This window comes from Marmota flaviventris, chromosome 9 (genome assembly GCF_047511675.1).
Source record: "Marmota flaviventris isolate mMarFla1 chromosome 9, mMarFla1.hap1, whole genome shotgun sequence".
In the NCBI taxonomy this organism is placed as follows: domain Eukaryota; kingdom Metazoa; phylum Chordata; class Mammalia; order Rodentia; family Sciuridae; genus Marmota; species Marmota flaviventris.
This window is the reverse complement of record NC_092506.1, coordinates 63179195-63205665: the sequence shown is the minus strand read 5'-3', so window position 1 is coordinate 63205665 and position 26471 is coordinate 63179195. Positions and strand designations below refer to the sequence as shown.

At 41.2% G+C, this 26471-nt stretch overlaps 1 protein-coding gene across 1 annotated transcript; it reads right to left on the bottom strand.

Moving 5' to 3' along the window:
- Positions 1–4893: 4893 nt before the first annotated feature.
- Neu3 (neuraminidase 3) lies at positions 4894–24810 on the bottom strand. The gene is made up of 4 exons (XM_027942686.2): positions 24735–24810; positions 19475–19686; positions 13646–13858; positions 4894–6101 (listed from the first exon to the last, which is right to left on the bottom strand). The coding sequence occupies exons 2-4, from the start codon at positions 19679–19681 to the stop codon at positions 5775–5777; spliced, it is 747 nt and encodes a 248-aa protein (XP_027798487.2). The 5' UTR covers positions 19682–19686; positions 24735–24810; the 3' UTR covers positions 4894–5774.
- Positions 24811–26471: the final 1661 nt, after the last annotated feature.

Genomic DNA, 26471 nt, shown 5'->3' with positions numbered 1-26471 from the left:
TTGACAGGAGGTCTTCTATATGTGGAACTGGAATAACAACCCAAAGCTGAGGACAAAAGGCCTTAAGACCCCATCCGTAGAGAGGCATGAAGGAGTGTCACATAGTACACTTAGGAGGGAAGGGGAGAAGTCAGGCCTTGTGAGGAGTGCTGGTTCAAACCGTGAAGTTATTGCCATGATGGAGAGTGGGAAGCATTCCTCACAGAAATTGGTCATACCTGCCAGAAGGGGGAACTTGTCCCCATATCGAGGCAGAAAGTTTGCTGAACCAGGAACTCACAGGCCACCCTGGGGTATAACAGAGACTGTATAGAAGTTTCTAGTAAAGAGATATGAGAGGAGGAATTCACTGAGTGGCTCCATTTCATCCAGCAGTGATCAAAGGGAGCAAGGTAAGGAATTCCAAGAATTTAGATGACTCTCCTCCCAGTTCTTCCTAGCCATAGGCAGGCATGGAACACCACAGCAAATCCCATGCCTCTATACAAAGAGGCACATAAGTAAGAGGGGAAGGATCAGTGCGGCTCTTCCATGGCCCCAGACCAGCTAAGGGTGACTCTACATGAATGAGGGGTTGGGCCTTGGGTGTCTGGCAGAATCAAATGAAAACTCAGCTGCCCAACTCTGAGCAGGGACTTGGCAACAGAGTGGGCAAAGGGGAAACTGAACACTGTGCCAGGAAAATCAGCTCTGGGCCATCTGAAGCTCAACAGACCCACTAGTCTCAGATGGCAGCATAAGTAGATCCCATGCTCATGTGCACACACAAAACTTCTCTGGAAAGCCAGTGTTCTTCTTGGGACACCAATTTCCCCTTGGGGATAACAGAGTTAATACACGATGCCTCCAGGCAGTTTTGAAAACCTAGGCAGAGATGGATCTTCTTTTACCCACCATACACAGGCAGATTCTGTTGCCTGTGGCCTGAAGGGATTTAGGGAAAGATTGCCACCTAGTGGTTAATATTGACAGTCCCCTGGACAGAGCAGTACACAACTCATACAGATGACTCAAATTTTAGACTTTTGTCCTGCTATATCCAGATGGTCTTACAGATAACATCATCTGATTTTTAGAAACAAATTCAGACCTAATATCCTTTATCAAAAAAGAAGAATATCATAAGTTCTTTACTCTGTACCCAGTCCAGATGACCCTTTGAAGCCTGAGGGCAGGTTACCCGCCACTTGCCACTTACCAGAAACTCCCCATCACTCCTATCACTTTTTCACATAGGCACCTGCATCCAACAAGTCACACAGTGTTCATACTCTGTGCTAGGTTCTAGGTTTGGCTTGGTGACATAAAACGGACACATTTCACACAGCTGGTCAGTGTTGTTGGTCAGTACTGTGTTAAAGGGAACATGGGAGATCAGAGCAGAGCCTATCTCAATCTGGGGATAGGGCAGGCTCTTCAGTGAATGTGACCTTAAAGTTGTCTACATGAGAGAAAAACAGAGGGTTTTGTTGTTTCGTGTGTGTGTGTGTGTGTGTGTGTGTGTGTGTGTGTCTGTTGTTTCAAAGAAGAGAAATAGCTTTTCAGGCAAAGGGAGGCACACAGAGATATAAACAATATGGCCTGTTAAGGAATATCTGACTACACATATGGAGGACTGTTGTGGAGATGGGGTAGCTAGATTGGATCCTAAACACTAAGCTAAAGGCTTTATCCTATTGTTAAAGAAGGCATTAAGTATGGAGAATGGACTGGAAGGAACAGGAAGCTGGAGAGGCCATGAGGTAACTGATATGGCAGTCCAAACATGATGTGACAGGGCCATAATCTTCACATCTTCAGGTCCCCCCTTGGCCAGAAGCCAGATTTTCTCAGTGGGTCACTGTGGTTCCCTCAGATACAGAAGAGATCCCTCTTAGCCCCACACTCAGTTACAGACTCTGCTTCCAAGACCCTTAGCCTCACTCGGCTATGAGAGTGGGAAAGGCAGGGAGGGAGAACAAGCTCCTCTGGACTCTCACCCATGCGCATCACATAGATGGATTACAAGCTCTCACGGCAACAATGAGGTTAGTGCTGCTGTGCCCACCTTACAGAGGAGAAAAGGCAGGCTCAGAGTTCACTACATTGCCCAAGTTCTTACTCAGCTGGTTGTTTTTTGTTTTTTGAGAGAGAGAGAGAGAGAAGAGAGAATTTTATTTTAAAGTTCTCAGCAGACACAACATCTTTGTTGTATGGGGTGCTGAGGATCGAACCCGGGCCGCACGCAAGCTGGGCGAGCGCGCTACGGCTTGAGCCACATCCCCAGCCCCTCAGCTGATTTTAAAAAGCAGGGCTGGGAGGATGAGAAGAAAAGCAAGGAAGGGAGAGATAAAAAAGGAAAATCTAAACCTAGAATTAGAACTAAGACCCTTTACCTCTACCCCAGGCTGCTTCTTCATTCCCAGCATAATTTTTTCTATCTAGTAACGTTCAACTCAATAACTTCAATAAATAACATTTTACTAAATGCCATTTGTTTTCCTTCTTCCCTCCCACTTTTGTCATAGAAAATATATTTTATTAATGTCTGCCCTCTAACCAGAAATCCCATAGTTTCTTTTAAAGAGATCCAGAGTCCTCATTCAAGAGGATCTATATTTAAATGCAGGGCAGGTGTATTGTGGCCCTGAGTGAGGGTAACTCAGCCTGACTCACAGATCCAGGTCAACTTCTCTTAGATATCACAAGGAGGGGAGCCAGGCTTTGGACCCAGAATCCTCCAAAGAAGCCAGACATCATGGATTTCCCAGCCCAGAGTTCTCTGGCAGCAGTGATTAGTCCTAACTTAGCTACTCAAGACCAGGGTTTCTATGGCCCACTCGGTGCTACACAGAAAACGATGAACCTCTAAACAGTAGCAGCCTTAGTACTCTTGGCTGGATTTCAGGCTCTTCTTGCCCCTTGGCCAGGCACTTTTGAATGCCATCAAAAGCAGCAGCCTTGCCCTAACACTGGCACTGACCTGAGCTCCTGAATCTAGAATCTACCTGTTCCTAGCTGGCAGGATCAGCCCTAGCCCCACAGTAGGGGTGCATTAGCTTTTGACTCTGGATCCTTATCAGGCCCACGGAGCCCAGGAGGTCTATGAGGATTTGTCCCAACTCCTGATTCTGGACCTGTGTCCTCCCACTGGAACTCCTGGAGCACTGGGACACCCACTGGCCTAGAAAGCAAACAAGGATTCCCTACCCTCAAGTCCCTTTCTTTCTCACATAAAGCTCTGGCCTCCAGGGTCATCTTCCCCTTTAGGTCTTCTCTCACTGATAATTATTGCCATTACCAACTGGCCTTTGGAAACCCCACTGTTCATTTTCAGGGCTCCAGATGAGCTCAGCAACCATTCCTTAATGTCAGCTACATAGTAGATGTAGGACTGTAGTGTTCAAATCAGGCTTTCAGGCAGGGTTTCTTTCTGAGTAACAGCAAAGAGAATGGTAAGTGCAAGGGTTACTGAAATGCAAAGTAGATCTTCCTCAGTTCCAGCCTGGGGTCCTCTTAGTGGCACCTACCTGAATCCAGGGTTCACTTTAACTTGAGATGCTGGGGATCATCCTCTGGATCACTTTGATTCCAGGAAGTCTCAAATCAAAACAAGTGAGTCAAAAAGGGCAGGAGTGTCCCATCCTGTCTAAGACCTACCTTTGAGTTCTGAATTTTGTAGGATCTCTACTTCTCCAAGTGATGAAAATGGAACAGCCATTCAACAAATATCTATTGAGTCCTACTACATTAGCAGAATAAGATGATGAACAAATGGACTTAGTCTCCTCTCCTTAAAGCTCATACCAGCCAACAGGCCAAATTCTATATCCTAAAACCATCCTTCAATTTTAATACAGAAGTCTGAGCTTTTAAACCAGGCACACAGAGTAGCAGGAAGGGCACCATTCCCTTTTGTCAATTTCCCAATGCCTTGACCCCAGAGAAACTTGAGTCTAGAGTCCCCGAGTGGAGAGAGCTAGTATCAAAAGGCAGTCAGGAGGACCTCTGCCTTGTGGCCACACACAATGTAACCACTGAGAGGGAATATAACAGTCCAGACCTTACATAGTGTCAGGTTATTGTCTGATAGGAATCTTGTAACCCATCCTCGATTCCTGAGTCTCAGACTTGACTCACAAATCCATGGAGTTCAGCAATCTTTAGCTTGGCAATTCTCTAGACGACTCACATGCCCTGACCCTTATTCTCCCTTTTTGCAGGCATATAAAACCCCTTTTCACAGAACTGAGTCCTCAGCAGCTCAACTAACTCAAGGTCTCTTTGTCTACCACCTACACAGTCCTTGGCTGAGTCCTGGGGCCATGTAAACCTGTCTTACACATGGAAAAGCACCTTGTGCCCAACAGGCCCAAGTCTGTGTCCAAACTATAGTATCACTTTTATAATCTCCATGAGATTAGGTAGGAATATTAGTAGGAAACCCAGGCAATTGCCAAGTCATAGGAAAGCTGACTTTCTAACCCAGCAAGAATACAGCTGACTGGCAGGCTAGGGACTTAAGTTAGACACCTATTTGGGAAATGGAGCTTGGTTTCACATGAACATTCAAGTAACAGACACTGTTCCTCCTACCTCATGGGGAGAATGAGTAGAAGTTAGGTGAGGGAATAGATGGAGAGGTAAGCATTGCAACTGAATTCTATTCAAAGAGTGGTCCGTTGGCACGCAGCATCAGCATTCCTTGATAGCTCATTATAAGTGCAAATCCTCAGGCCCTACCCCAGATCTACTGAATTAGATTCTTGGGGAAGGAAACTTGAGGATGGGGGGCTGAGAATCTTTTTTTTTTTTAATCTACCCAGGTGATTCATAAGCAAGAATAAGTTTGAAAAGTACTGCTAATTACACTTAGTTCAGGCTGCTATAACAAAAATGCCTTAGGCTAGATAATTCATAAACAACAGAAGTTTATTTCTCACAGTTCTAGAGGCTAGAAAGTTCAAGATCAAGGCCAGCAGATTTTGTGACTGAAGATTTAGCAAAGACTTGCTTTCTGCCTCACAGCTTGCACCCTGTAACTGCATCCTCACATGGACAAAGGGGCTAATAAGCTTCTTTAGGCTTTTTATGAGGGCCCCAGTCCCTTTCTTGAGGACAAGCCCTCATGACTTAATTACTCCCTAAAGGCCCGTTTTCTTAATATCATCACCTTGTTAAATTTCAACATATGAATTAAGGGAGACACAAGCATTTAGCTCTAGCACCCACTGTGCACATGTGATGGGCTAATATAATTACTACAGGAAAAAACAAAAGTCCCAGAAGCTTCCATTCTCTGGACACCTACTATGTACCAGATACTTTTAAACTTTTATCTAAGTTTTAATATTGTATCACTTGATCCTCACAACACTATGAGGGACTTTTATTACCCTGGTTTTTATAGATGAAGAAACTATAAAGATACTTGCCCATTTAACCTTTTCAATGCTCAGTTTCCTCATTTGTAGCTTGGGGACAATGATGCCTTGCTTTTTTTTTGTTGTTGTTATTACAAAGATGAGAGAATATGGAGGACTATTCACCTTGCTTGGGAGCTCAGACCTAGCTACCGGGTACAGCTCAAGAGACTGGCCCACAGTGGGGAAAGACTGAGGCAGCACTGCTAGCTAAAGCCAAACACAAAAATCTATTTCCAAATTGTGGCTCAGAGAGCTGCCCAGTGCCTGCAGGCCCCTGGGCTTCCCATTGGCACTAAGTCGGCTTCACCTGTTATCAAGTTCTATGTTTACCCCTTCAGGGAATCCATGCTCTCATTTCTGGTTCCATTCCTAGTTGATGACAACAAAATCTATGTTTAGAATGACTCTGGATTTTGAAAAGGCAGCTGCTCTAAAGGTTGGGGACACTGGGATATGATTCCAGTAGATCTGGGCTTCCAAGGAGAAAAAGAAATGCATTTCTCTTGGATAAAACAAAAAAGGATGACTTTGGTTTGAGCACACAGTGAGACCCACTGCTCCAGGGACCATCACCTTCAGCTTCTTACCAGCTGCTAAATGCCCACCATGCTCCAAGGACTTAGGCAACACCACTCTCCTCATATCAACTTGTGAAGTAAGCATCATCCCACTTCTGCCTCTTCTTTGCTGAATGACCTAGACAGAGGTTTGGAATCAGTTCTGTCTTCATTACTTACTGGGTGTGTAACACTGAAATATATTTCTCTCTCTAAAGAGTTAACAAGAGAATATATAACTCAAAGCATGCAGTAGGCACTTTACAAATGTTATTCTCCTTGCACCTTTCTTTCCTATAATACGCTGGCCTTCTAGTAGGCACACAGGACAGATGAGGCAGACCAAGTCCCTTTCTGACTACTTGTGGCCTCTTCCATACCTAGATTAGGTAATTCCTTATAGTAAGGAAGCAAAAGATACAGGGAAAAGTCAGAAGGTTGGTCAAAACCATCAGGCCTGCAGTTTCCTCAAGGGATGGCTGTCAGCCTTTCAGTGCCCTCCTCAGTGGGCCCTGCCACCCTCTCTCCTCTGTAATTCATTCTTAGCACTCAAACATCACATGCTGCCAGTGCTGAGGGTCATGAAGACCAAAGGTCAGATAAAGGCAATTTATCTTCCCATTTATATAACATAAATTTCAGAATTTACTGGCCTAGCAAGCGCACACAATCCCTGGTGAGGCAGGAGGACATGGATGTGCTCATGCTAAAGTTGAATAAACTGCTTTCCAGAGAGAGCCAGTAACTCAGACAAAGCCATACAGCAGGTTAGTGGCTAACTCTAGAACAAGGATCCTAAGCTTCCTGTTCCTCCAAGTAAGGTCCTCTGCAGTCTATCCCAATGTCTCTCTTGGTAACGTACCTTTTACATAATACTGTCAAACTTTAGTAGACTGTATTGACAGCTAATTACTTACGGCTTATATTTCATCTGCAGGTAGTGACTAACAGGTCATGGTACCAAGTAATCAAATTTTCAGTGAGAATGGATATTTAAATTCTTTGGGTTGCAAGTTATATATATCCAACTCACAGTAGCTTAAAAAATAAAATAAAGGTCAGGGGGTCTTTGGTTCTCACAACAGTGAAGAGCCCAAGTGGATGGCATCAGGATGCTTCCTGACTCTATTCTGTTTCTAATGCATGCAGGCATTTTTCCACTGGTCAAGGATATTTGTCTGTGGTTCTAGCCAACAACTTACCAGTTCAATGTGCCTATTGGACAGCTTGTCTAAAATGGCAGGTATTCTTTTTCTTTGGTACTGCTATTACTAAATCCCTAGGAAGGTGAGAGTAGAGAGACCCTAATAAAGTTACTAAAAGCCTGGGGAGGTTTAAAAATTCGAACTCTCAAAATGTAAATCCATGGCATCAACTCTTGTACTCCATTTTGGTATAAGGGTATATTTTATGGTAACTGGATTAGTTATATTTTACCTATATTTATAGTGCTTGAACTTTTCAAAAAGGATCAGCTCTAAGCCAGGTGCAATGGTGCACACCTGTAATCCCAGCAACTCAGAAAGCTGAGACAGGAAGGTTGCAAGTTCAAAGCCAGCCTCAGCAATGGTGAGGCACTAAACAACTCAGTGAGACTCTGACTCTAAAATACAAAATAGGACTAGGGATGTGGCTCAGTGGTTGAGTGCCCCTGAATTCAATCCTCAGTATCAAAAAAAAAAAGGATCAGGTCTACTTAATTTATAATTGGTATTTATATTTAAGGCAGTTTTAATCAAATTTATTACTGTATAAATATTTTAAAGGTTTTAATATTTTGATATGAGTTCAATAATGTTCACTACTAAAGTTTACATAGCAGACTTGAGTATTCCTCTCAAGCCCCAAAGCCCTTCAGACATTAAGCCATCTAATAAAACATGTAAAAATAAAACAGAGCACCAGATTTTTAAATGATTATATAAGTAATTACTGTAAACTACTTTAAGAGGTAAATTATAAGGGAAAAATAAAACAAGGGGGACAAATGAATGTCAGTAGAGGGGGCAGAGAGAGAAGAGGGGAGGGGAGGGGAGGAGAGGGGGGATAGTAGAGGATAGGAAAGGCAGCAGAACACAACAGACACTAGTATGGCAATATGTAAATCAATGGATGTGTAACTGATGTGATTCTGCAATCTGTATATGGGGTAAAAATGGGAGCTCATAACCCACTTGAATCAAAGTGTGAAATATGATTTATCAAGAACTATGTAATGTTTTGAACAGCCAACAATAAAAAAATTTAAAAAAAAAAGAGGTAAATTAGTAGTTCTCCAAACTTTATTTGTTTGATCATATAGGACTCTCAGTATTATAGCAAAAGATTTGCCCATTTGAAGCCTTTTCAAAAGTGAATTTAACCGACTGATCTGACAGAACACAAGAAGTTGTGCTAAAATATATGGCCAAATCCAGTAGTGCCTTATAAGCATCCCAATGGAACTAACAGAAATTCGGTTAAAATCAGAAGTTAAAACTAAAGCCCATTCATTACGTTTAGGTAAACATTTGTGGGCTTTTCAACTACAGCTTGATAATAACTTTAAAGTGTTTTGAAATACATAAGACATGCAGTGATGAGCACTGGATCTGGGGTCATTGTGACCCTGTACACCCTGAATCCTCTATTTAAATAGCCTGCTATTGAGTTAGTCTTGATAGCCCCTGCCCTGCTTCCCTTCACAGTCAACTATGTTCAAATGGCAATGTGTAAAGGCACAATGGATTGTTATTATTAAGGTTTTCTAAAAGTAAAAGTTCTTGTGAAAAGAACTGCCTCAAATTCATTTTTGAAGTTGGGAATAGATAGTAGGATGATCATCATCTCAGTTTCCTTAACCAAAAAACAGTGGTCAACAAAATTAAGCTTTTTACTCTTTAAGAGTGGTGGTAGTTTTATGATACAAGGAGTATTTTTGGTACTTGGCATCATAAAGCCAAGACCACTCAGAACATGCTGAGTCTCAGCATCTTCCTTGGAGTCCTAGAAAAGTGGCAATTACAGAAAATCTAATCGGGGACAGAGGGGAAATACCTGTGAAATGAGAACCCTGAATCATAGCTTGGGTTTAGGCTTGGGCTATAATTTGGAGAACATCTGGCAGGACCAAGCCAAAGAAAAGCCCATTCCCAGGAAATACTATGACTAACATGGAAGCAGGCCAGGGCAGAGAACATTCATTTAGGGTGAGCATTCAGCAGGTTTTGAATATTGTGCAACTATAGAGAGACATAATATCCTCCTTGTAGCAGAACTCCCTCTGGGCCTCCTTAGTTAGTTCCAGAAGGCCGACTCATTCATTCACTTAGCCTGTCTTTTCTACTGTCCACTCTTTTCCAGACCCTATACTGGGTTCAGAGGACAAAGAAAGCAATCAAACAGTCCTTACTTTCAAGGAATTCCAAATGTAGTAGAAAAAGTATGTATTTATAGATAAGTCATTTCATATATATTTTTTCAAGGTAAAAAGGACAGAGAGTAGTCAGACAGACTTGGATCTCAGAAGTCTCCAGCCTAGCAGAGGCCTAGAGAAGTATATACAGAGCAGCCTGTGGAAGAATCAAAACGAAACTCAAGAGTACAGCCTCTGACAGCACAGAGATGAATGACATGACATCTCTTCCAATAATGCAGTAGGGACACTTATAGCCTACTGGGGAAGACAGCAGCCAGATCCAGATGGAGATATCAATCCTACAGCCTTGGGTTGACCCCTATGGGTCCTTTGGATTACCCAACAGGCAAAATGAAAAGTTTCTTATCTCTGGCTATAGTCACAAACATCTTTGGCCACCTGAGGGGAAACTGGTCACCAGGAAAAACAGGTACAAACAAAGCACAAAACAACAAGGACCTGAGATAAATATTAAAGAGCTGAGGAGTTAAGGAACATGAGTAGGATCAACAGTTTGAATGGGTGGGCAGTTGATCTGGGTGCACACCTAGTGGTAGGTCATGTATGCTGGATGCATCCATTCTCCAAGGAACAGGACGGTGGGCTTTGGAGGGCAAAGGATAATTTGGTCCCAAGAGGTACACTTCTGCTTTCCTCTTTTCTTCACAGCTGTCACCACTTTCCCTATCTTTTCCACTCTACCATCCAAAGTGTAGCTGAAATGAGCTTACTTAGGGTAGGTCCCAGGGCCCTAAAGGCCTTGGGTGATTGGCACCAGCACTGGAGTGCCTATAGCTGTATTTATTGTTCACTTAGCATGGCCAAGTTAAGTTAGCTTGGTATAGGGCTAGGTTGACCCTCCTCTCAGGCTAAGCTGCAGGCCTGTGCAGGGTTCTCTCCCTTCCCATGGGTTTCAGGAAACATCCCCAGCCTTTTGTCATTTCTTCTTCACAGCAGCTACCACCTACACCATCTCTCCAGCCCAGGCTTCACAACTGGGCCACATTCTCTCCCTTCCTAAAGGTGACAGACTCATATCTGCTGATCTTTTTCTTCACAGCTGCCATCACCCACTCTAGGCCTCATTCTGGATTTCCTCATTCCTTAAGTAAGCACATAAGCCCTTTTCCAGTTAAAAGTTTCACTGCTAGCCATTAAGGAGAACAAATGAGGTAAGGGAGGAGTACAGGGTGAGGGGCAATTAAGAGATGGATATCTTATGAATACTGATGTTACACAGCTTTGGCCCATGCTGGCACATGACCAAGATCCCTTCCTTGACTCCTTTAGACAATCCTAAAGAAGTCTGGATGTTCTTATCCCTGGTTTAGAATTAGCCATCCTTCCAGTCCCTATCTAGTTGGGGGTGTAGTGCTCAGGAAAGCTTTGCTGAGCAAGTCATTTCTACCTCTTAGGAGGAGGTAGAAATGCTTTTTTAACTCTCCTCTTCCTCAATTCCTCCCTATACCACCAACCCTGCCCACCCCTAGGCCCCTGCCACCCTTCACTTGGCCAGCTTGACAAAGGTCTTCCCTGATAGTGGGCTTCATATAAGGAAGAAAAGGGAAGTATTAATGTATTATTTTTAATCCCCAACTGGAAGGTCCTGCATGTCAGGCTGTTTAAACTTTAGTAAGCAATGGGAGCCACAAATGATTTTGAACCAAGAAATGACAACAGAAGTACCTTGCATTATGCAGAGCCACTCAAGAAATATTTAAATAAATGTACACACAAATGGATGAAGATCATAACTGTACTAAGAAGATTACTTTGGCAAATGTATGCAAGGCTAAGTGGATTTTTAAAATCCATTCAAAGTTACAGTCTTAAGCAATATGCTCAAGTATGACATTCTTTACCTGCCTTGTATAACTACAACTCTAGCCTCCTAGCTGCATCCCATAACTAGGCTTACTCTTCATGATCATTACCTAGCACCAAAAAATATTTAGCTTGAGTTTAAGGCATTATCCTCCTTAAATAGGGAGAAAGATAGAGACAAAAAATAAATCTCATGGTAAATTTTCTGTCATAAAATAACAGCCTATTAGGGAAACAATCTAAGATAGAAGCAATCATTGTAATATCATGTGAGATACCCATGACTGACTAAGTAAGTTCAGCCCCAAAAGTCTTAGATGGAGAGTCATCCCCACTTCAAAAGTAGCAATTCCAATAGGTCCAAACAACTAGGCCTGATTTAGAGGTTTACAGCCCATGACCTTCTAATGGGTGAGGACCTTCCCCAATGATAAAGGAGAGGCTGTGCCACAAAAACATTCTGAATAAAACCAACTTGGGGAAAACCCAGCCGCCTGGACAAGCCCTTGGACAGAGGACTCCAGGTATACTGAAGATGCAATTAAAACAATGACATCAGGAGTTACCATCATCCCAATTTAGAGCCCAGTATCTACCAACTATCCACCATCAGCAAATTTTTCTCAAATCTAATTCCTTTTCTAGCTCCATAAACTGTGAGCTCCTTGAAGGGACCATAGGAAGTTTTGTCCATTTTTTTGTTTTGTTTTTAGAGATATGGTCTCTCTATATTGCCCAAATTGGCCTTGAACTCCTGAGTTCAAGGGGTCCTCCTGTCTCAGCCTCCTGAGTAGCTGGGACATAGATGTATACCAACATGCCTGGTTTGTCCAGTGTTCTAATATCCTAAACCTATGTCCTTTTCCCAACAGGAATCACTCTGATGGGAAAATTAACATCAGGCTCATTTTCATCAAGATAATGATATCAGAAGCAGAAAGCACCATCATCAAGGGCTGCTGGTTTCTCATTTTTCTCCCAGGAAATGTTTTCTGGATAAGGAAGGGAAGGTTGAGCAGAGCTGCAAAGCTGGAGAAAGTAGGCAACCTCATGATTCTGCTGTCTTGCTCAATTCCTCTAAGATGGACAGCCTGCAAAGCTTGGAGCATGATTAGAAGGGTAAGGGTGTTTTGTTATTAAATATGAAAAACAAATCCAGGTCTTTCTTCTTGCCTCGACCCCTGTGTGTAACCTTATAAGATGATTAGGGAAGAGTCATTTGAAAAGAAAGTCCTCTGGTGCCCATTCTGAGCAGAATCCTTATGCAACCAGGACTTGCTAATCATGGAACATATAGGTTCTCTGCTTCTCCCAGTAATGGGAAGACAGGAGATCACAGAATCAATTCTCTCATTTTACAGATGGACACCTGAGGCCCAGAAAGTTCAGGTAACAAGTCCAATATTCTAAAACCGGCCAATTCAGTGATCTTTTGACTGCAGGAGCTATGGAGAATTTTTCATTTTGCTCTTTGGAGAAGAAATGAAAAAAAGGCAGAGAGCACAATATTAAGGGTTTGATTCTCTGTATACCTCAGTAACCTCTGTTATCCTGGCTGTGGCTGCCATTCTCTTCTATGGAAAAGTCAGTGAATTATTTGTCTTGAATTGGCTCAGGTTCCTACCAGGAATGGTGCAGATCCCCTATATGCAGCTCAGGATCTCTTGGTCTGAAAACAGACGGAAGGCTATTTGCTCACATTCACACTGGGTCCCACACTCAAACAAACATCCAAACAAGCCCTCCTCCTCCACAGCGGCCAGATCAGAGTAGCCACAGGGCCCGCAGTGCAAGATCCAAGGGTGAGACCAGTGGTCAATCTCCAAGGGGTTCTGGTTGAGGTAGATGCCCAGGTCAACTCTTCGTTTCTTACTAGTTGGGTGTGAGTATAAGAGCCATGTTTCTGATGCTGTTCCAGCACCTTCCTCCAGCCTCAGTGAATTGTCCAGCAGAGGGCTCTCCTGAATGGTAGGAGCATCTTTGCCACCTGTGTGCTGGCATCTAAGTGTGTTCTCCAGGGGCCGAAAACTCACTACACTGCCTTGGCAGCCATGTGGGGGCTCACAGAGCTGTGGGCTCAGGGTCTGTCTCTGAAAACATTCACCATGATCAGTGCTGAGAGCCTCTGCCCGGTACCTGTTTGGTGTCCGGGCACTGCAATAGAGCATAGGATGAGCAGCCTTCCTGGTCACCTCTGCCACTTGGCACTCCACTGTCACCAAAGGTCTAATGAGCTTACCATGATGCCATGTCACCCCGAAGTCATCACTGTAGATCATCAGGGAATGAGGCCTTGTTTTACATGGTAGTGTGAAACAAAGGCACCGACAAGGGAAATAGTAGGCATATGCAGGGATGACCAGCCTCCCTGATTGCAGCTGGATGCCATGCCCTGGGCCCACAGCAAATGTGGCCCAGTGCTTCAACTCTGAGCCGATGACATCTTCAGTCAAGTCCCTCACCTCACTCCACGAGCATCCAGCATCCTGACTGCAGACAAAGCAGAGGCGAGCAGCATTCTTGCCTGACATAATCTGTTGACGTTCGGTGACATGGTTCCGCACACAGATGAAGAACAGATACACACAGCCACTCTTTTGCTCCCACACAGGACAGGGGTTCATGGTCCGATGCCCAGGTAAACTGGCTTCCACCAGTGGCTTCAGGGGTCCCCACTAGTCAAGAGGAAAGGAGAGACAGGGGGAGTAAAATGCTAATGTAAGATATGAGGCTCATTAAAAGCATTGGTACTTTTCATAAACAGAAAAATAAATAATACTGAAATGTACAAAATTATTCTTTTTTTGTAGTACCAAACATTGAATCCATAGTCTCATGCATGCCAGGAAAATGCTCTACCACTGAGCCACATCCCCAGCCCTAAAATCTACAAAATTCTAAAGGCCCAAGTAGTCCCCAAATTCTCAAGTACTGTAGGATGACCTATAAAGTTGGAAAAAGACATGGCTAGATATCATAAATGTGGTCCCTTCTGTCTGAAATGCTGTTCCTTGCTTTCTCTGGATTTCCAAATCATCCTCCAATATCCAACTCAAAAGTCACCTCCTTTGTGAAGCATTCCCTGTAAGTTACAGAAATTATAAAACATTGCACATTTTTTGTAACTGTCTCCCTGCCTAGATTATGAGACATGTGAGGGTAGAAACCAAATTGCACTAATTTTGTTAAGTCTAGTGCCTGGCACATGACAGTAACTAAATAAAATTTTACAAAAAAGAAAGGCAAAAAAGGAAGGAGAATTGCAAAGAGAAGGAAAGAAGAGGGGAGAGAAAAAGAAAAGGAAGGAAAAAAGAGAAAAGGAAGAAAAGCAAGGCTAGGTGTAGTGGCACTCACCTATAATCCTAGCTACCTGGGAGGTTGAGCAGTAGGATCCCAGGTTTGAGGCCAACCTCAATTAATATAGCAAATTCTATCTCAAAATAAAAACAAATAAATAAAAGGGCTGGGGATATAGCTCAGTGGTAGAGTTCCTGGGTTCAATCCTCAGTACCATAAATAAACAAACAAATAAATAAATAAATAAGGGGGCTGGGGTTATAGCTCAGCAGTAGAGCGCTTGCTTCACACATGTGAGGCACTGGGTTCGATCCTCAGCACCACATAAAAATAAATAAAGTAAATATATTTGAAAAAAATATACTCTAACATAAAACTATAATTAAAAAATAATAAAAGTAAATAAGAAAGGAAGGAAGGAAAAAAGGAAGAAGAAAACAAGCAAAGCAAAGCCAGGCAGGAAAACAGAGAAGTTTTAGATGAATATAGGGAAATTTAAGACAAATTTTTTTTTTCCTTCCTGTGCTACCCTGGGGAGGCAATTCACAACAGCTTTATTAAAAGCTCAAGCACAAAATCAGAGATATCTCATTCTAACCCTGCTTGCATTGCCATTGTGAGACATTGGGTGAGCTTCTCAGTCTTATTTTCCCTCAATCTCTTTACCAACTAAATGAAGAATTTAAAAACATCTACGCAGAGGAGTATTATAAGGATACAATGAGATAATGCCTAATCAGACATATCACAAAGAAAGGCCTAATCTCCTTAATATATTTTTAAAATAATGCTATAAGTTTGTAGGAAATTTTTCAGAACCCTAATAAAAATGGGCTAAGGACAAGCTAATACAACTGAAAGAAAGAGGGAAAAAACTAAAGAATGTTCAATCTCACACACAAAAAAGAAATATAAATTAAAATTAAACTGACACAATATTTTCATATCACAAAATCATATGGCAAAAACCATACAGTTTGATAATATTCTATTGGTAAGAATATGAAGAAATAGACACCTTCATGTGTGTAATCATTAACTATCCAAGATAAAAAATAAATTCTCAAAAAATTTAATTTCTGCATGAATGGGCAAAGTTCAGCTCAGAATCTCAGTCATACTGGACCATAAGAGTTTTCTAGAGCTACTCCCATCCCACAGAGGGATCTACTCTAAGACTCCTGGATTAAAAACCCTTCCTTGAACTAGGTTAGAGACAGAAAACTCAGGATTTCTTGGGCAGCCCCTTCTGTTATCAGAATACCTTGCACACTCTAACCAACTCAAAGGTAAGGGATAAAGTCAACTTAATCATTGAGCAGCTGGGGAGTCAAAGAAGCTCAGTCATCCTTGTTGGCTAAGAAAAGAAAATGATTTGGGCCAGATATGTCTAATGCACAGTTGATACAAAAGTAGAAGAAACTGTAAACAAAGGACTGAAACTTTAGAATCCAAAATGATCTAAACCAACTGGAGCAATGGAGACATAACAAACAAGCTAAGGCTTGACAGATAAAACAGGTTGTGAGCTCAAGGACTGGGATAAGAAACCTGATTAAAGAATAGATGTAGGGGCTGGGGATGTGGCTCAAGCGGTAGCATGCTCGCCTGGCACGCGTGCGGCCCGGGTTTGATCCTCAGAACCACATACAAACAAAGATGTTGTGTCCGCCGAAAACTAAAAAATAAATATTAAAACAAAATTCTCTCTCTCTCTCTCTCTCTCTCTCTCTCTCTCTCTCTCTCTCTCTCTCCCTCCCTCTTTCTTCTTCTTCTTCTTCTTCTTCTTCTCTCTCTCTCTCTCTTTTAAAAAAAAAGAATAGATGGAATGGCTGAAAAGCATATAAAAAGATACTTACTGGAAAAACTGGAAAAAGGAAAAGAAAGGTGGGGGGTTTCCTATAAAAATTGAAGGAAGAGTAGAAGGGAAGAAAGGGATGGGGAGGGAGGAGGGATGGAAAAAGGGGGAATATTGGGGAATGACATTGGCCAAATTATATTGTTATATTGTGTACCTCATTACGTACAACTATAATGCACCAATAAAAAAGTGGGGGAAAAAAAGATGCTCACATCACTAACCATTAGGGAAACAAATTATATCCACACTATGGGGTTGTGGCATAGTGGTAAAGCATTTGCCTAGAAAGCACGAGGCCCTGACACAAAACAAACAACAACAACAAAAAAAAAACAATGAGATCTCATCTCACACCCATAAGAATGGCTACTATAAAAAAATAAGTTTGGGCAAGGGTGTGAAGAAACCAAAACACTTTTACACCATTGGTGGGAATATAAAATATTGTGGCCAATATGAAAAACAGTAGTTACTTCCTCAGAAAATTAAATATAGAATTATTTTATGTTCTAGCAATTCCCTTATGGAAATATATCCCCCCCCCCCAAAAAAAAACAGAGTCTCAAAGAGCTATCTGCACACCCTTACTCAATGTAATGTTATTTATAACAGCCAATAGGTGGAACAACTCAATGTCCTTCAACAAATGAATGGATAAGCAAAATTATACTACAATGGTATTTTATTCAGCCTTAAATACAAAGAAAATTCTGACATGGATGAACTCTGAGGACATTATTATACTAAATAAAATAAACCATCACAAAAAAATGAGCATTGTATGATTCCACTTATGTGGAGGTATTTGTAATAGCCTAATTTTTAGAAATAGAAAGTACAGTAGTGGTTGTCAGTGGCTGGGGAGAAGGAGAAGTGGGGAGTGTTTAATAGATACAGAGTCTCAGTTTTGAAAGATAAAAAAAGTTCTAGAGATTAGCTGTACAGTGTTAATAAAATTAACACTAAAATGGTTAAGATGTAAGTTTTACATTAGATATCTCTTACCACAATTAAAAAATGAAAAAAAGGAAAGAAAAAGACTTAAGAAGTTTCAGCTGACCATCTATTCAATATTAGTCAACTGTGTCATGCAGCTGTCAAAACAGTAGATGCTATTTCACCTTAGGCTGCATTAAAGGATTCAAGGTAAGACAGACATGAGTAGACAGCCTTCCTCATTGCTGAGCTGACCAGTCTATATTGAAGTTTAACTTCAATTCTGAATACTACACTTTTGAAAACAGACACTGACATCTCAGACCAGATCCCAAAGTCAGTAAGAGACCAGAAATCAAACTAGGACCACTGCCTAAAGAGCCACTAAAAGAAAGAAAGCTGCTTATCCCAGAAAACAGAAGACTCAAAGGGCATGAACATAGCTTCCAGGTACTTCAAAGAGTAAGCTCTCTACCAAAGGGACTTTATCTATATTATGTATAGATACTGACCGCTCTAGAAGGCAGAACAAGATCGATGAATAATTATAGAAAGGTAGAGATTACCTCATTTAAAAGAAAATTTAAGTTGCCACAGGATTAGAGTCTTCATTTAAAGAGTTATGCAAGCAGGCCCTTTCTGGGAAATAACTAGTGTTGTTCTTGTTGTATAATTTGTATCATCAGTTACATCCTACAGATGATGAAACAGTATTTAAGGTCAGACAGCCAATAAATGTAGGTCTTTACTAACTCCAAAGAAACAACTTTACCCACTAAGCTATTATAGTTATCAGTGGAATACATATTTCCAGATTGGAAAAGACATTGAGATAATGATTTTTCTAACTTCAAGACTCTTTGGTTAAGTAAAACAGAAGATGAAAGTAAATAAAATAAGAGAGAAGAGTTAAAATGGACAAATTTTGTGAATGTATTTGACTACTGGGCAGTGAGGTTATATAACAGATAAAGTTTGATTACAAAAAATGCTTAACAGTTCTCTGGCTTTGATAAGAAAGCAGACAACATGACCACAGGTCATGGCTGTCCGAAAGAAAATTAAATAGCTAGATATCCACATTCTGCTGGGATGCAGAAGTAGGCCTCTTTGGAGGCCAGTTATTCAAGAAAGGAGCCTTATCCTGGGGAGCCATGAAGATAACTCAAGGTTTCAGGGATTGGAAATGTGAGTCAATGACACCAAAAGCAAGAATATGGTTGTTGGCAAGGCCCATTTTAAACACAATAACATTTGCACTGTAACAAAAGAAGATATCTGCTATAAATCTGAAGGTTTAATGGTAAGATTTCAGATATCTGTAGGTAGAAAAGTAGGGTAGGTTAGGGAGATTAAAGTACCTATTATGGGCAGAGACACAGCCATACATTTTTTAAACAAGACTCTCAAAGCCATTGCCTTCTCTGATCCTCACTTCAGCCACTCTGGGAGTAAGGAAGGCAACAAGAAGAAATATGGGGTCTGAAATAACTTCGGGGCTTCCATGCCTAAGAGCAGCAATTATTCTTTCTTCCCTATATTTTTGGTATAAATGTGCTACTTAAGGGCAAGGGTTCCAGCTTCAATTATACCACTTATTACATGTGTGCCCAAAGCAAGTTGCTTTAATTCTCAGGCCCAGTTTCCTCCTATGAAATGAGAAGAATAATACATACCTCACATTAAGCATTTAGCAAAAGTAATAATATGGCTAATATTGTTATTTACTAACTGTGGTCTCAAGTAAGTCCAATAGCAAAATTGGACTAATACTGTTTACTTCCTTGGGTGATTTATACAAATTACTGGAAATAGAAATGAAAAGCTCACCATATGTTAGCTGAATCTGAATGAGCCATGGAGGCCTCTGGAGTTGAGACTCAGTTTGAAGCCTCCTCCTACCACTATATTATAGCTGCTTGGCCTTTAGCAAAAGGCAACCTCTCTGAGGCTCAGTTTCCTTATAGGTGAACCATGACTGACAACAGTACCTAGGACACAGAATAGCTGTGAAGATCAAATGTGTCCCTGGCACACAAAAAACACTCAGTTGAGAGACACTATTTTCACTGTTTCTCCCTCCTCAGCTCCCCACACAGGGTTTTTCTAGCATTGATGGGAAAAGGCACAAATCCCAAAGTGCACTGAGATCTGTGGAGAGAAAATAAGGCCCAGGCCTAGATCTGGGATGAGTCACCTGTACTGAGTGCCCAGTCCTCAACCCTCGCCTCAGCACCAGGTAGAGTGCATCCACATCCCTGCTTGTTGAACGCCTCTCTGCAAAGGCCAGGAACGTGCAGGTGGGGGGCACATAGAGCAGGGCCGGGATCCGGTAGGTAATCCCTTTCTTGTCTTCCTGCTGGAACAGAGGGTTGTTGAAGGAGGATGATGTCACTTCTTCCATGATCTCTGTAAGGACAGGAAGCAGCTCAATGTGTGTGTCCATACATAGATGCTAGCCTATATGTAAGTTTTCTTTCATTCCATTGCTGGTGGGCACAGGGAAGACACAGATGAACTGAAATGTTTATTTTTTCATACAAAAGTAACACCATGGTCTCAAAACACAAAATAAGCAATATGCTTGCTCTGACGTATCTGTTCTCAAAACTCTGTAGGAATCCTATGTAGCCTATGTCAAGAGTGTCTCTCCCCAGAGACATTCTGCATTTATTCTGCTCAGAATCCAGGGGTCTTAACAGCCTGGGATGGTTTTTAATGTCAATTTCTTGGTGCAGGGTTTCTAGAGTATTGGGTAACAAATATAAACCCAAATCCATTTGAGTGAATGTCTGTGATTAATAATTCTATTGAGAAATTTTCTCCCTGTACTGGAGCCTAAGATAAAAGGCGATCTTCTCTTCCCCCTTTTTTCCCCTTCTCATTTTTATTGGCACATTGTAATTATATATAATAGCAGGATGCACTGTGACATATTCATGTATGCACATAATTTGATCAGTTTCATTCCCTCATACCTCCCCTTACCCTAACCTCCTTCTTCCCAATTTCATTCTTCAACCCTATTGGTCTCTCTTCTTTTTTCTTTTTTTAATTTTTCTTTTTTTAATTTGTCCTTTTTAGATATACCTTCTATTTTCACAAAATCCATTTTTTCCTTTTTTTTCTCTCGCTCCCACATATGAGAGACAACATATTAAAACAGAGAGCTCCTGAATTTCTTCATGCTGAGGATAAAAACTTCCTCATACAAAGAACAGATGCCAAGAAAACTATTACTGATAAAATATCTAGCTAAGCATAGACTAGCTAAAATCTACATATGCATTGCCAAGAAAACTATCACTGATAAAATATCTAGCTAAGCATAGACTAGCTAAAAATCTACATATGCATATCACTTAGATTTTATTCTTTAATTTGTTTTATTTAGTTATACATGACAGCAGAATGAGTTTATGCACTTTGATATATCATACATAGATGGGATATAATTTCATTTTTCTGAGTGTATATGTTACAGAATCATATTGGTCACGTAGTTACATATATACATACAGTAATAATGTCTGTTTCATTCTATTATCTTTCCTATCCCCATGTGAATTAGCATCCACATACTGGAGAAAACATTCGGCCTTTGGTTAGAGAGCCTACAGACTGGGAGAAAATCTTTACCACATGCACCTCCGATAAAGCATCAATCTCTAGGATATATAAAGAACTCAAAAAACTTTACACCAAAAATATAAATAACCCAATCAATAAATGGGCTTAGGAACTGAACAGACACTTCACAGAAGAAGAAATACAACTGGTCAAGAAATATATGAAAAAGTGTTAAACATCTCTAGCAATTAGAGAAATGCAAATCAAAACTACTCTAAGATTTCATCTCACTCTTGTCAGAATGGCAATCATCAAGAATACAGGCAACAATAAATGTTGGCAAGGATGTGGTGAAAAAGGTACACTCATACATTGCTGGTGGGACTGCAAATTGGTGTAACCACTATGGAAAGCAGTATGGAGATTCCTCAGAAACTGGGAATGGAACCATCATTTGACCCAGCTATCCCACTTCTTGGTTTATACCCAAAGGACTTAAAATCAGCATACTACAATGACACAGCCACAACAATGTTTATAGCAGTTTAATTCACAATAGCTAGACTATGGAACCAACCTAGGTGTCCCTCAATAGATGAATGAATAAAGAAAATGTGGTATACATACTCAATGGAATATTACTCAGCTTTAAAGAAGAGTGAAATTATGGCATTTGCAAGTAAATGACTGGAGGTAGAAAATATCTTGCTAAGCAAAATAAGCCAATCACTTAGCTTTTGTTTCTATAAATTGTATTCATTTCTGTAGTGGATTTACCTCGTTATCTGTAGAATCCAGAGAGCAACATTCTAGCTGATTTTCCCCATTTTGATCAAACTGCATAAAATTCATTTTTTCTTTGTACATCCATTGCCTATTTCTTATGCAGGCAGGTGGCCAACAGGGATCCAGGCAGTTTCCTTGGTTTGGCTGCCAGTAACAATACAATCCTTGACTTTGAGTCTGGTTTATTTCACTTAACAAGATGCTCTCCAGCTCCATCCATTTTTCTGTGAATGACATAATTTGTTTTTCTTTATGGCTGAATAGAATTTCATTTGGTACATATACCACATTTTCTTTGTCCATCTGTTGACAGATACCTAGGCTGATTCCAATTGTGAATTGTGTTGCTATAAACATAGGTATGCATGTATCTCTATAATATGCTGACTTTAATTCTTTGAATAAACACCAAAGAGAGGTAAAGCTGGGTCACACAGTGGTTCTAGTCCTAGTCTTTTGAGGAATCTCCATATTGATTTTCGACTGTATTTTAGAGGTAAATGGCAATCTTCTTTGTTATCAAAGAAGCCGGGAGATTTTTCCCTAGTTCACCCTATCAGAGGGTGTACACCCAACAGTGTGGGCCAAGTAACCTCCTGCCTCATATAGTTAACATGCTCTGCCTGGAGCTCTTTTTCTGATAGCCACAGAGCTCATTCTCTTATCTCCTTCAGCTCTATTTAAACATCATCCAACCAGTGAGGACTTCCCTGACAACTTCCTTGTCTTCTCTGTCCCTTTTTCCTGCTCTTTTCTCCATTTCTTACCCTCTGATCGCTCATATATTATACTTGTTCAGTACATACTACAGAAGAGAAGATCCAAAAAGAGCAAAGATATATCTATTTTATTCACTGTTATACCTTCATACCTAGAACCAGCCCTGGTACATTATATGTTGAATGAACAAATGAGTGAAGTGGATGTTAGAAGAGAAGGAGAAGGGCAGAGCGAGTGGACCTGAAAAGCCTACAGGCAACAGAAAACAGCAAAGAGACTTTCAGTAGTACAGTAGGATATAAAGATAGAATGCAAATGCTATGAGCAGTGATGGGGCTGAAGAGGTCAGCAGACTCCTGATCCTGGGAGGCTCTGATACCTATTAAGGTGTTTAATCCCACAGATAGGGAGCCACTCTAGAGCTTCTGGCAAAGGAATGGTGTGATTATTTTAAACCAATCTCTCAGGCAGCTTTCTGAGCAATGAACTGTAAGACAAAGTAGTACTGCTTTTAGCGACAGTCCTCTAGTCAATTTGGAAAAATTTCCAATAGTGCATGAATGATTCATTTAGTCACTTGATTTTAACTTAGGAACTATGGGTCACTATCATGGGGAGTAGGGGAGATGGCCTCATTGAGTCAAAAGAAAATCTACCCCCCCTCCAATCTTGGGCTTTCAACAGTATAATCAAAAAACCGGCCAAGGTAGAGTGTCTTCTTTATGTACCTCTCTCCCCCAGTTCAGGCCCTCCTGCCAGGGAGGGTCAAGCTTTCTTCTGAGTGAGCCAGGCTGGTGTAATGGTTAAAAAACTATTTGAACCAAGAGGACTACATACCCTTGGGCATGTTACTTAATTTCTATGCTTCTCTTTGCTTCAGAATCCATGTTACCTGTCAGCAGTCTCACAAATCTCATGTTTACTGAGTCTTCTGATTTATACCATTTTCTTTTATATGTGATTTAATCTCATGTTTTGTCCATCATAGCTCTAGGAACAATAGGTTACTGTGTGTGTGTGTGTGTGTGTGTGTATCTATCTCCATATCCCATACAGGTCATTCAAATATAGGTACCATATAGCCTACTGCTATTCCATCTAGGTTTGTGTGTATATATATATATATATATATATATATATATATATATATAGTCATGATGTTCACCCAACAAAACTGCCTAATGATGCATTCCTTCGTAGGTATTGCCATCATTCCATGATGCATGACTGCAATAACAACAATTATAATTCCCCTTCTTAAGAGCATTTAAATCCTTCTTCATTTCTGGGAGAGATACTTCAAAATCTTAGAAGTTAATTCTTTAATAATGAGTTATATCTAAGTATTAATCATTTAGCCAACATGACTATTAACATCTAAAAAGGAATTCTCAAGGTGATAAAAATGAAGCACTGGATGAGCATGGAGTGTGATAGAAGAACTAGGAAAAGGAAAGGGAGAGGAAGTGGAGAGATGACCAAAGGAAAAGCATTTGTCATGTGACTCGATTCATGTCCCACCTCCACTTGGTACTGTGACCTAGTGCTGGTTACTGAATCTCTCTAGGCCTTAGATTCCTTGTTTGTAAGATGTGGATAGTACCTACTTAAGACAAACCATATAAAGAACCACTCAAAAGTGACTTTCAAACTTTAAAGCACTATACAAATAGAAGTCTTACTACAAATTCAGATGTCTTTACAATTTCACTTGTGGGTTATCACTATAACAATTAGCTATTATCAATAATTTTTTATTTATTATTATATTGATCACGTTAGCAGTGTTAATACAGATAGTCTGGCATGGACATCTATTTCATACAATGTGCTTGGAACTAAGGATGGAGAAGAATCTGCCACAGGAATGCTTTGGAACTGTTCATTTTAGCAAAGAATTCAAATTAATGTCTGCCATAGAATCCTCTTCCTATGAAATGCTCCCTGCTCTTTTACTGAGAAAGAGTACAGTGAGGAATAACAATAAAGTCTGACCTGGCTTTGGGGGTGGGGGGAGCTTATATAAGGACACTCAGTAGCAAAACATGGACCAAGCTCCAGATCTCCTAAATTCCAGCTCACGACTGTTTGTGCCGCCCACAGATACCTCTGTAGTTAGAGGGGTTTTCCTTGTCTCAGTTCTCCTTCATCTCCACAACGCTCATCTAAGGTTGAAGTTTGGCTTCAGTGGGAAGAAAACAAAAATAGCCAAGAATGCTCTCTGATTGTCAGGTCCTAACCAACCGCATGGCTCTAACCCAACATTTCCCAAAGGCTGGATTTCCAAAGCGCAGATGGTGCCTTGGCATCTGACCCTACAGTGACAGGGCCCCACTTTCCTGTGGGATGGAGTGGCTTTCCTGTCTTCCAACCTCGCTCACCTGCACGGGACCCAGGCTCCTCGGTGGCTCTCGAGGCTGAGCTGGGCTCGAGGGGCTCTTCCACGGGACACAGGGCAGGCCCTCAGGTCTGGACACCGAAGCCCGGGAGAATGGCTGGCACCAGGGGTGGGGAGACGGTGAAGGAGAAGGAGAAAGTGAGAACCTGGAGACAACCCCGAGAAGCGAAGAGCGAGGTGCTGGCCGGAAAGAGGACACCGGAGACACACACACACACAGACCCGGGACGGAAAGACGCTCCGGGGAGCTAGCAGCCGCAGTCCCCAGCCAGCCTGCTGGCGGTTGGACTGGCAGTTGGCATCAGCCCCCGCGGGGCGGCCCCAGCCTCGGCCACGCCCCTCTTCTCCACCCCCTCACCGCGCAGTCTCGGTCGTCCCTCCTCCTTTCAGTCCCGCATTCCCACGCTGGTGTCTATTGGTTGGACTTTTGGGAAGTCTCACCGCTTAAAACTTCCCTGGACAGCCTGAAAGTGGAGCAAAGGTTCCAGGCTTCAGCATAAACTGCAACAAAGACGGGGGACCAAAGCGTAGGGCACTCCTTGCAAAAAATACATGTAAAAAGATACAATAATACAATATATACATGTCTGTATAAATACATTTGCATACTTGCATTTGACATGGAACATTAAGTTCATTCTCTTGTTTCAGTCATGGAAACTAAGGACACCCTCCCCTAAGATGAAAAAGACCTCTCCAAGGTCAGTTTTAGTTGGAGCCAAGTAAAACATAATGGCAAATGCTAAAAAAGGGATAGACTGCTAACTTAGAGGATGTCAGAATTTTAAACTTCTGTAAGTTTGAATTCATGATGCAGAGAAAATACAGGACGTGCCTGGAATTTCCTCTGGTGCCATAAAGAACTCACAAAAGGGTGGGGTTTTGCCAAAAGAACACAAAAGCCAATCTGATGTGTTTTTCTTCTAAAGGGGGTGGGGTGGGGGGCACTAGAATCAGAGACCAACCCAGTCAGTACCATTGAGCTCCAAAATACTATTTCCACATAAAAGGAACTGGGATTCCATTGGGAGAAATGGCTGGTTCAGATTTGGGAAAGAAAATGCACTAGATTAACCTACCTTTTGTCTTGCCAGAAAGCAAAGAAGCCATAAACTGCTACTGAGATCATTTCACAAGAGTCAACCTGAAAGTGATCCCACTGGCTAAATACTGAAAAAATTGAGCATCTAAAAGGATGACTGGATAATATTAAATGATAAATTTCATGAGTTCATCTTGACATGGAGAATAAAGTCTCTGGTCACCTCAAAGGTTGCTAAGGAAAGAATCGAGCGTTTATTCCAAGCCCTTTCTTATACAAACCATATTTCAGTTGATGGGGAAATTTTTTTATAAAACAAACAACTGATGAGTGCCAAAAGAATGATAGAACGCCTTCACTTTGCAGCCTCTAATGAAATAATGAATCTAGACAATAATTATCAGTGGATGTTAACACCATTAGATGAAAAGTTTGGTACAAAATTTTATAATAGATCAGGTCAAAAACACCAGAACACATTGAATAATTATAACATCACAATGAAAGGCAAGAAGATATTATATGACAGTAAAAACTACACAACCTCCTCTGAAATCTTCTTGCCAAAAAAAATCAATGAATTGGGTGAAAAACAAATGACGCCATCCTGATGCAAGTAATCAGATCTACCACCTGGTAATTTCTACAGGAAAAATGACATTGTTTCTCAACAAATGA

What these genes read in the sequence shown, in the direction of transcription:
- Neu3 (XM_027942686.2), bottom strand. Translation starts at nt 19,681, where the DNA reads ATGGAAGAAGTGACATCATCCTCCTTCAACAACCCTCTGTTCCAGCAG. An exon ending in GGACTGGGCACTCAGTACAG is followed by an intron (nt 13,859 to 19,474) that starts GTGACTCATCCC and finishes CCTCTTGACTAG; the next exon opens with TGGGGACCCCTGAAGCCACT. An exon ending in CTGGATGCTCGTGGAGTGAG is followed by an intron (nt 6,102 to 13,645) that starts GTGAGGGACTTG and finishes ACCTCTGTCTAG; the next exon opens with GTCATTCAGCAAAGAAGAGG.